The sequence below is a fragment of the Desmodus rotundus genome, chromosome 3 (assembly GCF_022682495.2).
Source record: "Desmodus rotundus isolate HL8 chromosome 3, HLdesRot8A.1, whole genome shotgun sequence".
Classification (NCBI taxonomy): domain Eukaryota; kingdom Metazoa; phylum Chordata; class Mammalia; order Chiroptera; family Phyllostomidae; genus Desmodus; species Desmodus rotundus.
The window spans coordinates 77,346,239-77,359,162 of NC_071389.1; the positions used below are offsets into that span (position 1 = coordinate 77,346,239).

At 38.0% G+C, this 12,924-nt stretch overlaps 1 protein-coding gene across 2 annotated transcripts in view; it reads left to right on the top strand.

Moving 5' to 3' along the window:
- DTNBP1 (dystrobrevin binding protein 1) overlaps positions 1-12,924 on the top strand; it is a 182,756-nt gene that overhangs the window by 58,405 nt on the left and 111,427 nt on the right. For both annotated transcript variants that reach the window (XM_024565377.3, XM_024565378.3), the window contains exon 6: positions 4,920-5,052. In XM_024565377.3, the coding sequence (XP_024421145.2) occupies positions 4,920-5,052 (133 nt within the window). The remainder of the gene's footprint in view (positions 1-4,919; positions 5,053-12,924) is intronic.

The window sequence follows — 12,924 nt, forward strand, 5'->3', positions numbered from 1 at the left end:
GTATAAATTTACCATAGTTGTTCTATCCACTCATTTACTGATAGGCACTTGAGCTGCTTCCAAATCTTGGCTCTTGTAAATAACACTGCAGTGAATATAGGGCTGCATATATTCTTTCAAATCAGCGTTTTGGTTTTATTCAGGTAAATTCCCAGAAGTGGAATTGCTGGGTCATAAGGCAGTTCCATTTTTAACTTTTTTGAGGTAACTCCACATTGCTTTCCACAGAGGCTGCACCAGTTTGAATTCCCACCAACAGTATGAAAGGGTTTCCTGTTCTCCACGTCCTTGTTTGTTGATTTGTTAATGATGGCCATTCTGACAGGTGTGAGATAATATCTCTTTGTGGTTTTAATGTGAATTTCTCTGATGATTGGTGATGTTGAGCATCTTTTCATATGTTTATTGGCCAGCTGCATATCCTCTTTGGAGAAGTGTCTATTCAGGTTGTTTGCCCATTTTTTAATTGAATTGCTTATTTTTTTTGGTGTTGAGTTTTGTAAGTTCTTTATAAGTTTTATATATTAACCCATCATCAGATGTATCAGCGATTATGATCACCTGTTAAATAGGTCTTTTCATTTTGTTGATTGTTTCCTTTGCTGTGCAAAAACTTTTTAGTTTGATATAGTCCCATTTGTTTATTTTTTTCTTTTATTTCCCTTGCCTGAGGAGATATATCAGAAAAAAATATTGCTATGAGCAATGCCCAAGATTTTACTGCCTATGTTTTCTTCTAGGATGTTTATGATTTGGGGTATAACATTTAAGTCTTTATTTTAGTTTGAATTTATTCTTGTGTGTCACTACCTAACCTCAAACTACACTGTAAGGCCATAGTAAACAAAACAGTATGGTACTAGCATAAAAACAGGCACATAGATCAATGGAACAGAATAGAGAGCCCAGAAATAAATCCACACCTTTATAGTCAATTAATATTTGACAGAGGAAGTAAGCATATACAATGGGCTAAAGATAGTGTATTCAATAAATGTTGTTGGGAAACTTGGACAGATATGTGCAGAAAAATGAAACTAGACCATCTTCTTATTTTATATTTCAGAGAGATAGACTCATTCTGTCACCAGAAATCATTCTTAATTGAATTCAGCAGACTAGGTATTAGGGGATACAAAGATGCAAAAATATAGTGTTGTTACCCTTAAGACTCTTCCTGATTCCTGAGACAGATGATAGTATACAGATAGTTGTATAATGTCAGTTAGAATGTAAGCCTACATCAGGTTCAAAGCTATGTGGAAGCAGAGAAGAGGAAGAGAGCTCTGAGGACTAGAGGGAGGGATAGCACTGACTGGAGCCTGAAAAGGGAGCTTGGGTTCAGCAATGGAGGCAAGCTGGGGCATCTTACAGACAAGCAGAGGCAAGGAGATGGGAGCATGATGACTTCCTGGAATGAGTCCTGAAGCAAAATAATAGTGAGATTGGAAACATAGGTTGTGGCCGGGGGGCGGGGGGGCGGCGGGGGTGACAGGTCCCTGAATGCCTGGTTAAGGAGTTAAACTAGATTCTTAAAGTACTTGCAAACCTGTGAAACTTTTTAAAGGGGAGAACACAAATATGAATTTGGTGGTAGCAATGAAATGACCACTCACTGTGCCAGGGATTTTAATCTAAATTCACCACAAGAACATGATGCCATTGGCCTATTCAGAAGGACATGTGGTTTGTTTCTTTCTTGTTAGTAATTACAGGTTGGTACTAAACCATTCATATGTTTTCACCTGGTCCCCATTTTATTAACAGAAGTGAACTAGGCTGGCAAGTTCAATTTGTATCTAGAACATGAGAATTTAATTGGCCTGCCAAGGGATCAATGTATTTGACTTCCTGGCCTCATTAACTCTATAGTCAACCAACAGAGGTAGACTCTAAATGGAAATTGCCATCTGTCCAAATAAAAATAAAATACATAAAAAGAATATATTAATTTTCAAATATAAGTGACTCCATTACATATTTTCTTTTTAGAAAAATCATTTGAAATGTTACCCCCCCTCACTTATAAGGATAAGGGATCTTAAGTCTCAGAACATAGCCTTGAGTATAATTTACAAGTATATATAAATTTGCTAGAAAAAAAAGAAAATATTATTGATTTTGGTATGTTAGATGCATAGGTGTTATTTACAACATGATCATACTGGTCTCAAAATTATTAGTTTTAAATGACTTTTACAAAATTTAGCTAACTTTTATAAAAAGTTTCCTCTGCATTTTTTATAGTCAGCCGGTAACTACTTACTGCCAGGTGCTAAGTTAGCTGCTTTACATACTTTGCCTCACTGAACCCTTTGACTGCTTCACAAGATGTGTGTTACTGGCCCTCTTTTGACTGATGAGGTATCATCTCATCTTGTCTGTAGGGGGCAGAGCTGATTTCTAGTTTGTGCTTCAAACCTTACTTTTAATGTGTCCTCTATATTCTAAGGACAATGTGCAAGGTGCTAAGGATAGCATGAAGCACTGCGTAGCATAGAGTTAAATGGATTCCATATTAAATTTAATTGTTTTGCTTCTTATCACTAATCAAAGTGAAATAACCTTTTCAATAACCTGCTAGCTAGGATCTTTTAAGACCCTGTCAAACCAATGTTGACAGAATGAGCTTAATATCGCTTCCTTAGGGCCAGTGGGACTACTTTGCAGGCTCAATCTCAGTGGTTTTAACATAAAAAAAAAAACTTAGTAGCAACTAGTTTAATCACATAATTTTGCTTGTCCCCCTGCCCCCACGGTAAACTTGTTACATACCATTCATGACATTGTTAAAAATCTTAGTTACATGTTTTAGTAGATTAAAATGTAGATTTTGCAAATTGTTTTAGGTTAGGCTTGCTATAATCAAATATTTAGCTGTTTTATGTGGCCCCTGAAGATATATTCAAAACTGTTATGAACTGCATTATTATCAGTCTTTTGTAGATTTACCAGTGGTTTACAGTGATGCATCAATATGATAAAAGTCAGTACCTAGTGTCTTTGACTAGGTACTGACTTTGCTAAACTATTTGTCATCACATTTTGCTTTTCAATAAAATTTTATGCTTCCCCCCCACCCAAATCCATGTCTTTAGGCTCAGAGGTGCCCAACCAGAGGTTGCCCAACCTTTTGGCATCTCTGGACCACACTGGAAGAAGAAGAGTTGTCTTGGGCCACATATTAAATGCACAAAGACTAACAGAAGCTGATGAGCAAAGAAAAGGTTTTAAGTAGATTCATGATTTTGTATTGGGCCGCATTCATAGCCATCCTGGGTTGCAGGTTGGGCACCCCTGCATCTAGACCCTACCAAATAGAAGAGAGAGTTTTATAAGCACAGATATTTAGTAGAGTTAAAAATTTAAGATATTATAAAATGTGAATGTTTCTAGATTTAATCAACCTTTTGAGCAAACAAAGGTTAGTTAAAAGAGGCTTAGTTGGTTGGAACTTTGTCTCATGAATCAAATGGTTGCAGGTTTGATCCCTGGTTAGGGTACATACGTGGGTTGTGGGTTCCAGCCCCAGTCGTGGCACGTATGGCAGACAACCAATGATCTCTCTCCCCCCACCCCACCCCTTCCTCTCTAAAATCAATAAACATATCCTCAGGTGAGGATTTTAAAAATTAAAAAAAAAAAAAACAGGCCAGAATTTGCATCTTACTAAAATTGCAAGTTAAAATTTGAGGAGTTTGCTTGGAATCTAGATGCTACAAAAGCTAATTTAGAAAGTCATAGGAAAATCTAATGGATAAATGAAAGAATTCGACACACTGTAATTGTATTGCAGCTACTTAAGTGAAACAGACTAGAAAGCTGCACAGCCAGCTTCTTCACCGCTGCCCCTTTCCCCTCTGGATGGCTGTGACTTCCAGACTTAGGACTTGGATCTCATGTGGAGCCTCTCCCTCATCCCCCCTCATCTGTGTTAGATGTAGCTCCTTGAGTTCCCACAGCACCTCGTGCCTAGGTTTGTCTAACTGTGTTGTCATTGATATATGGCCTCCCCTCTACTTTAAGCTCTTTGAGACCAAGGCTGTCTTTCTCATCTTTGTATCCCAGTGTCTGCACATGTGGCGAGTGTTGTTAGGTAAATAACCATGACACTGTTTGAGTTCTAAAATCTTTGACCTCTAAAATTTTTCTGTTGCCTAAGAAAACCAGTCCTCACCCCTACAACTGTGAAGTCTTGGTTTACTTAGCACCATATCAGTTGGAAATCATTATAGTATAGTGTAGGAGGGACTCAGTTTTGATTTCTGACTGCCTTTAACTTGCTCGGTGACCTTGGGCAAGGCACTATATTAATTTCTGCTGGCTTTGGTCTTCAGTCTTTTAAGTGAAGGGTTTGATTAGATGGTCTCCATGTTCCAATACAGCTGCAAAGCTCTGATGCATTCGGTGCTTTGAAGGCAACCGAGAGGCTGATTTGGCCCTGGGTGAAAGTGAGTTTGACACCCCTGGTGTATATGATGTGCTGGGACAAAACAAATACTAAAGCAACTTGAAATCTCAAATATTAAATTATGTTCAATATAATATGTGTTAATTATATTTTGTTGTATTCTCATTTGAAGTTGATTATTCATGTGTAGTATGTGGGGTCATTAAGATATAGTGTTAGATTAATCAAGATACTGTTTCTCATCATGCTGGATAATAGAGTGTTATGGAAAGTTACATCTTGAAAATATTTAAAATATAGAAATATACTCAAAAAAGATAATTTGAAGTATGTTTTAATGTTGGTCAGTGTATTTTATTTTGCTTCAGGAAAGTTTAACAAAGAATATTAAGTAAATGCAAAACAATATCAACAGCTTAAACTTTTTACTTTTGGATACTTTTTCTTTTCTTCATGATCGAGTATTCTGATTTTTGATGTTTGTTCTTTTGATCTTATATACTTTCAGCGCATTTAGAAACTAGTTTTGAGGAGGTAGAAAATCACCTGCTGAATCTGGAGGATTTGTGTGCACAGTGTGAATTAGAAAGACACAAACATACACAGTCCCAACAGCTGGAAAATTACAAGAAAAATAAGAGGTAAGTTTGAAAAATTGGCCACAATATTAACTTTTAATTCCAGAGTTTTTTGCAGTACATGCTGTTATTTGTAAGTTTGGACTTATAAGTAAAAGACAAATGATTCAAACATAGAGCTTATTAATAAACTTTCTAAAATAGGATATATATTTTTTTGTCCCATTCATTATCTGTTGCCTTTTTATGAAGATGAGTTCTAAAAACTAAGGATAGAGTAAAAAGTGGAGGAGAGCAGAGTAGTGTTCTGCTCTGGCAAAGCTGTCCCAGAACATAGTTGCCTTGACTTTGTTTTCTCCAAGTGGCAAATGCCTGAGCTGCTTTTCCCTTTTTCTTTCTTGGCTCCCTTTTTTATTACCAGAGCCAGAGGAAGAGGAACCTGAGCCTAGGCTGTGGAAAGGGCCTAGCTAGATGGGTTTGAACCTCAGTCGTGTCACATGCTGGCTGTGAGGCCATAGGCAAACTTATTTGATCTGTTTTAGCCTCAGTATCTCTGGTTTATACTGAGGGAAATAATGTGCCCACCTCACAGAGTAGTTGTGGGAATTAAATGAGATAATTGTTGTCAAATGCAAGTACTGTTCTGTACGTGTTAAGTGATTATAGAGATTATCATCACTAGGCTGGCACGCACTGGGAAAGGAAGAAGTCTGAGAGTAACAGCCTGCCAAACTGACTGTGGCATGCCAGCTTGTGCAATGACATTGTGGACAGGGCTGGGAAGTGCAGGGTGGGTCCTTTGAAGTCCTGGGGAGGTCCACAGCAGCTGGTGAGAGAGCCTGAGACTGTCATCTGGTCAAGCAGGAAACAGAGGGCAGTTGATAGATGAAAGAAAACAAGTCGTGAGATTAGAGTCTGGTGGAGGCTGGAGAGCCGATTTGGTGGAAGAGGAAGAGGGTATGTTTGGCAGAGTATACTTTTGATTTCAAGGTGATTGATAAATTGAGTAGTTCTGGGTCTAGAGTGTGACAATAGGAGGAATGGATTGCTGACAGGAGGTGCTGGGCACCGATGCATAGGAGGTACAAAAGTGAAATTAAAATGTAGGTATTGTAGATTATCACAATGATAAAGTTTTCTAGAATAATGCCAAGGGGTAGAGACGAAAACTGAGTATTCTGAAGGTTTCAGTCAGGTCCATGTGTCCCTAGGGATGGGTGTTAAATGTTAATGAGACATAAGAGTCACCTAGGAAGAATGTTTCAAATGCAGAGTCCTGGTATTCATCATTGGAGAGTTAATACTTACTCATAGCATCTTTATAAAATAAATATTTATCCGAGGTATTTTGCATCCAATTATCTAGTAAGATATTAGACTTGTGATTTAAATGGAAATCATATTTATATCCTGAAATGAATACTACTGATTTAATTCAGAATTATTAACAGAAATAGTTTGTTTTGGTTATTGTGAAAAGTCTTTGCAGATCTAAGCTTGAATTTCTTCTCTGCCACTTGCTACCTATATGACCTTTTGCAAATGACCTGTCTTTAGCTTTCTTATCTGTAAAACAGAGATAATGAGACTTTCTTGCAGGGTTATGGAAGATGAGAGACAGGCGTTATTTATTTGTTTTTTTAAGGGCCAAATAAAAGCAGACCCATTTAGCTCACAGAATCACTGGTAATTCTCAATTCTAGTTAACTTGCCTTTCTAAATACAAATAGAAATACTGAATATGAAAACATTGCTTAATACCATTTATAAGCTGTAATTTTTTCTGAAATTCTTAACCTGCTTTATTCAGCATATAAAAGGATTCAAAGATACTTTTGGAAGCAATTTATTTAGTCAAGCTACACATGTGTGAATACATATATATGGCTGATTGAGAATTTGTTGTAGTAGAAATAATTTGAGTTGACAGCAGTGAGAAAGTAGAGCAGTTTTATTTAGTCAAGTGTAAATTGTTCAAAAAGTATGTTTTAAATAATAAGCCATGTAGAACATTTACTATTCAAAGATGTCTTATTTATATTTTAAGCTCTTTCTTGATTATTTCTACTCAATCTTGAAGTATCAAAACTGGGAATATGGTGAAGTTTAGTGTAATGACACCAAATTTTGATTAATACAAAACTTCCATTTAACATGGTGGATTGAACATAGTCATTTATCTTCACTGAAGCCCTACTGAAGTTGTAATAAAGAACTTTTAAAAAGTCATAATTCACACCCTGGCTGGTGTGGCTCAGTTGGTTCGAGCGTCGTCCTGTAAACCAAAAGGTCACAGGTTCAATTCCCAGTCAGGGCACATCATATGCCTGGGTTGCAGGTTCAGTCCCCATTCGGGGTATGTGTGAAAGGCAACTGGTCAACGTTTCTCTCTCGCATTGCTGTTTTTCTCCCTCTCTCTGTCCCTCCCTTCCCCTCTTTCTAAAATCAATAAGTATGTCCTTTAGAGAATGCAGAAGAGAAGTACCTAAACCCATCTAGATCAATGAAGCAATTACAACATTTAAAAAAATAAGTTATAATTCACAAGAACAAAAAGACTAGAAGAGGAAATAACATCAACGTTTTGGAATAGAGAAGGTGGACGATGAGTGGTGGCTGACTTAGCAGAGCAGAGGAGGCTGCAGTCTAAGCTGAGACTTAGGTGCCTGTAGTGGGACTAGGACATGCAGCATGCTGACATGTCCTAGAAGGGTTCAGGATTTGAAAGCACCATGAACCTTAAAAGGTAAAAGGTGTTAAAAATATATGATGGAGAGAACATATATGGAGAAATTAGACCTCCTGATCTGTGTTCCGCCACATTATTACCCCAAGCCCTAGCTCATTAAATGACGTTAGGTTGCACCCAAGAGGCACCAGACTTGAAGAGTCTGGACACATTTGAGATAAGTTAGAGCTACTACTATATTGAAAACAGGGAAATTAAGTGAAAGTCACATATCACACAGTGAGGCTCTTTAGTCCCCTTTCTTCACTGGCTCCCAGAACTCTGGCAACCAAACTTACATCCCTGTGTAGAATTTTGGAGGGCTCTTCTGAGAAGCTGACCAGCCCAAGAGAAAAGACCTGCAAGTATGGATATTTGTAGAGTTCTCTGATGAAACAGCTGGGTCTGCATCTTAACACCTTCTGATGATGAGCACTCCCACCTCTGCACATGACTTCTAATCAACTTTTTGGTGCCTCTTAAATATGAATGGACAGCTAAGGAAGAATATCCAGTTGAGGGAATCTTCTAACATGAAAGGGACCCAAATAAATAAATAGAAAATAAACTAATTTTATATATATTTAAACCTACAAAGAAATGAAAAACTATGAGGAGAGCAAATGAAAACTTAAAATTTTTAATTAATAGCCTCAGATACATGAGGCCATCTTGCATTTACAAGGCATGGACAGGATTCTATAGAAAAGGAATAATTAGCAAGAAAGAGCCCTTAGAAATAAAACATATGATAGTAGAAGTAGAGAAAACTTCAACTGGAGCATTGGAAGATAGTGTTAAGTATTTATATAAGAGAACAAAAAGACTGAGAAAAGCTAAAAATGTTAAGAAAATTAGATAATTAATTTTTAAGTCCCTTATCTGACTACTAGGAGTTCAGAAAGAAAGAGAAAAAGTGACAAATTCATTAAAGAGATAACACAGGAAAATTGTTCAGAACAGAAGAATATGAAAAATTGTGAAAGGACCTACCAAATACTTGGAAAAATGAGTGGAAAAAGATCCATTGTCAATATATATTTTTGTAAATTTTACTACACTGGAAATAAAGATTTAAAAAACCCTTTAGAAAGGTCTTATATTAAAGATTAGAAATCAAAAGAACTTCACATTTTCAGCAACACTGGAAGTAGAAAATGGTATTCCCTTTATTTTATTTTATATATACTTAACAAAGTTTTCATCAAGTGTGAGGAAGTAGCCGTTTCCAGGAATACAAGGGCTCAAATTTAGCTCATGTGCACACTTTATCAGGAAACTGCTGGAGGAGATGCCCTACAACCAAGGAGGAGGAAAGACAAACACAGAAGAGAGATGAATTCCTCTAAGAGGGTCATTCCATTTTAGAAAAGAAACAAAGGGAATTTCCAGAATGATGGTGGAGAGAAATTTCAGCAATCCTTGAGAGCAGTCAGACTGAAAACAGGGAGGCTTCTGGAAAATTCCATGAGCAGTGTTTCTAAGGGGGAGAAAAAATGAAGCTAATAGATTGTCTGATATGCTTGACCATATTGAGAGGAGTTTTCTAAGCTCCTATGGACAGTTCTATGATGAATTAGTGATAGGTGTGTTTTTTAAAAAGTAAGCAAACCAGGCAGCTGTTAACACAAAGAGAAAACTCAGGTTTATAAGAAAAGAAATATACTGCATGGTTCAGTTGAAAATAATATTTTTATAACTGTAATAATTAAATGGGAAATGTGGATTTAAGTCAGAATTGTAATATAACTTATTGGGAAGATAGGGAAAAGGAAGCCTGTTTGTACTGAGGGGTAAGCAGAGCCTCATGTCTCACAGCAGGAAATCAGTGACTAATATTTAAAATTAAAAAATGAATAAATATTAGTGTTGGCATATTATTTAGAAATAATGGAGGTAAATACCAGAAGAAATAATTGAAAGAATTGAATATGGCTGCTTGTGAATGGACAGAAAAGGTGGAGAGATCTAGGCAAAGGACTAATTATCATAAATAAACCCATGTGAGTACTATTTGCTTGAGGAATGTATATGCATTATTTTGATAAACATAAAATTGAATTAAAAAACTTTTTAAAAAATCTGCAGTATTCCCTGAAGTGTTTCATGTGGAATGCTAGACTGAGAAGATAGCCACTGACAAACATTTCCATGATCAACTAAGTTTCAGAAATACTTTCCCCCTATATTTGCCTCACGGAGGCAGTGCATGTCAGTGTATTAAGGGATCTAAGAATTTCTGTAAAGAAATTTGTTTGACTCAGCATTTCACAAATTACTTGCCTAAAGAATCAACTCTCATGTAATACATACTGAAATTCTGTGACTAGGTATTCTATATAATTGTACCAAAATTTAAACTTTTTGTTATTTGATCCACAAGAGAAGAGTTGCTTAAAAATAAACCTCCTTCATTTTTTAACAAGATCGCCTACAAACTAAATGAATGATTTTCGTTTTCTTGCTCCGAGAAGATAACATGTGAACAAAATGTTGGCTGTATGGGGTGCGAGGGGTGCTGTTTACAATGTCTGCACACTGTGTAGCTTTCCAGAAAATCTGGGTAGACAATCGGATGGGGATGGAGAGAACAGGGAAACGAAGGATAATTTCTCATGCACCTCCAGTGTGATCAGTCTCTACTCTAGGTTCCAGTGCATTTTCTCCTTCAGCTCCCATGGGATCCTGGGGAGTGGGCAGGGTAGCAATTATTGGAATTGAGGAGGCAATTGAGTTACATGAAATCATCCGGTGGTTTAGAGGCCAGCATCAGAGCCAAATTTGTAGACCCTCACCCTCTTCCCCTACCTGCAAACTTGTCTTCTTTTGACTTGAATTGACCTGAGTTGAAACAAACTGAATCAGTCCTAGATTTTTTAAATATATTTTATCGATTATGCTATTAAAATTGTCCCACTTATTTCCTCTTTGTGCCCCTCCAACCAATCTCCCCCGTCCCTCCAGCAGTCCTCCCTTTAGTTCACATCCATGGGTCGTGCAGATAAGTTCTTTGGCTTCTCCATTTCCTTTACTGTTCGTAACATCTCCCCTATCTATTTTATACCTCCAGTTATGTTTCTTAATCCCTGCACCATTTCCCCCATTCTTCCCCTTCCCCCTCCCAGATGATAACCCTCCAAATGATCTCCATATCTAGGATTCTAGGATTCTGTTCCTGTCCTGGTTGTTTGCTGGTTTGTTTTTTTACTTCAGTGGCTGATAGTTGTGAATTTGTTGCCATTTTAAAGTTCCTAGTTTTGATCTTCTTTTTCTTAGATAAGTCCCTTTAACATTTCATGTAATAATGACTTGGTGATGATGAACTCCTTTAGCTTTATCTTGTCTGGGGGCTACTTTATCTGCCCTTCCATTCTAAATGATAGCTTTGCTGGATAGGGTAATCTAAGTTGTAGGCTGTTTTTCGTGACTTTGAATACTTCTTGCCAGTCCCTTCTTGCCTGCAAAGTTTCTTTTCAGAAATCTGCCAATAGTCTTATGGTAGCTCTTTTGTAGGTAACTACCTCCTTTTCTCTTGCTGCTTTTAAGATTCTCTCTTTATCTTTAACCTTTGGCATTTTAATTATGATGTGTCTTGGTGTGTTCCTCTTTGGGTCCAACTTGTTTGGGACTCTCTGTGCTTCCTGGACTTGTATGTCTATTTCCTTTGCCAAATTGGTGAAGTTTCTTTCATCATTTTTTCCAATAAGTTTTTAATTTCTTGCTCTTTCTCTTCCCTTTCTGCCATTCCTGTGATTCAGATGTTGGTACATTTTGAAATGTCCCAGAGGCTTGTACTATCCTTGTTTTTTTTTGAATTCTTGTTCCTTCTTGTTGTTCTGGTTGAGTGCCTATTTCTTCCTTGTGTTCCATCCCAATGATTTGAATCCCAGCTTCCTCCCCTTCACTGTTGGTTCCCTATAGATTTTTATTTATTTCAATTAGTGTGACCTTCATTTCTTCTTTTATGTTGTTGCCGTACTCAAGGAGTTCTTTGAGCATCCTCATCACCAGTGTTTTGAACTCTGCATGTGATAGGTTGACTGTTTCTGTTTAGCTTAGTTCTTTTTCTAGGGTTTTGTTCTGTTCTTTCATTTTGGCTGTATTTCTTTGTCTTTTCATTTTGGCAGCCTCCCAGTGTTTGTTTCTGTGTATTAGGTAGAGCTGCTTTGACTCCCTGTCTTAGTAGTGTGGCCTAGTGTAGAAAAGGCACCTGTAAATTGTGTGGGGTGGAGCCTTAGGTAATTGCCAGGGTGGGGCAACCTGTTTCCCCACTTTGTGGCTCTGTGTGGGGGGAGGGTTCAGAGAGGGGACAGTGCCACTGCCTGGTTTCTGGAGGTTTGCTGGGCACTTAATCATTTCCAGTCACTTCACCCACTCCCTGTATGCTGTTCCTTCCTGCTATTGCCCTGGTGGTGAATCCCAGAGTGGGTGGGTTTGTGTATGTTCTAAGACTGTGCAGGCCCTTTAAGTGGAGTCTCTTGAAAATCCAGCATTCTGTTCCACTGCCCCCTACTGGTTTTTACAGCCAGAAGTTATGGGGATTTATCTCCCCAGTGCTAGAAGCTCGGGGCTGTGTGATTTGGCCTGGGGCTTGGATTGCTTGCTCCCAAGGTATCCCTCCTGATTTTTATCCACCACACCTGAACGTAGGAACATCCATTCTGCTGCCACCACCACTGCCTCTCCTTGCCACACCGTATCTCCTCGCCTCTCCACCCCTCCTACCTGTCTGGATGAATTGCTTCTTTAAGTCCTTGGTTGTCAGACTTCCATATAGTTTGATTTTCTGACAATTCTGGGTGTTTTGTTTTGAGGTTTGGTTGTAATTCTCTCTGTGGTTGCGTGAGGAGCCGACCCATGTCTACCTACACCTCCATCTTGACTGGAAACCTGATGCCTATTTTCTTAAATGCGCATTTTGATATGGTTGCCTCAGAGACTTATGCAGGGAAACAGAGCCCTTCTAAGTCACGAGTGAGGCAGGGCAGTGAATGACCATGAGAAGGTTTAAATGCCAGAGGCTGGCCTCCTGAGAGTGGGCCCAGATGTTGATATCAGTGCATCTTTAGTTGTTGAATGGAGATATGATATTTTATAATACATTCAGTGAAGGGGATATGACCCATTCCCAACAGAAATGGTGGCTTATAATGGCAGTGATTCTCATGTATATTCCTAGGGAAAAGTCCAATAGCACTATCTACCCT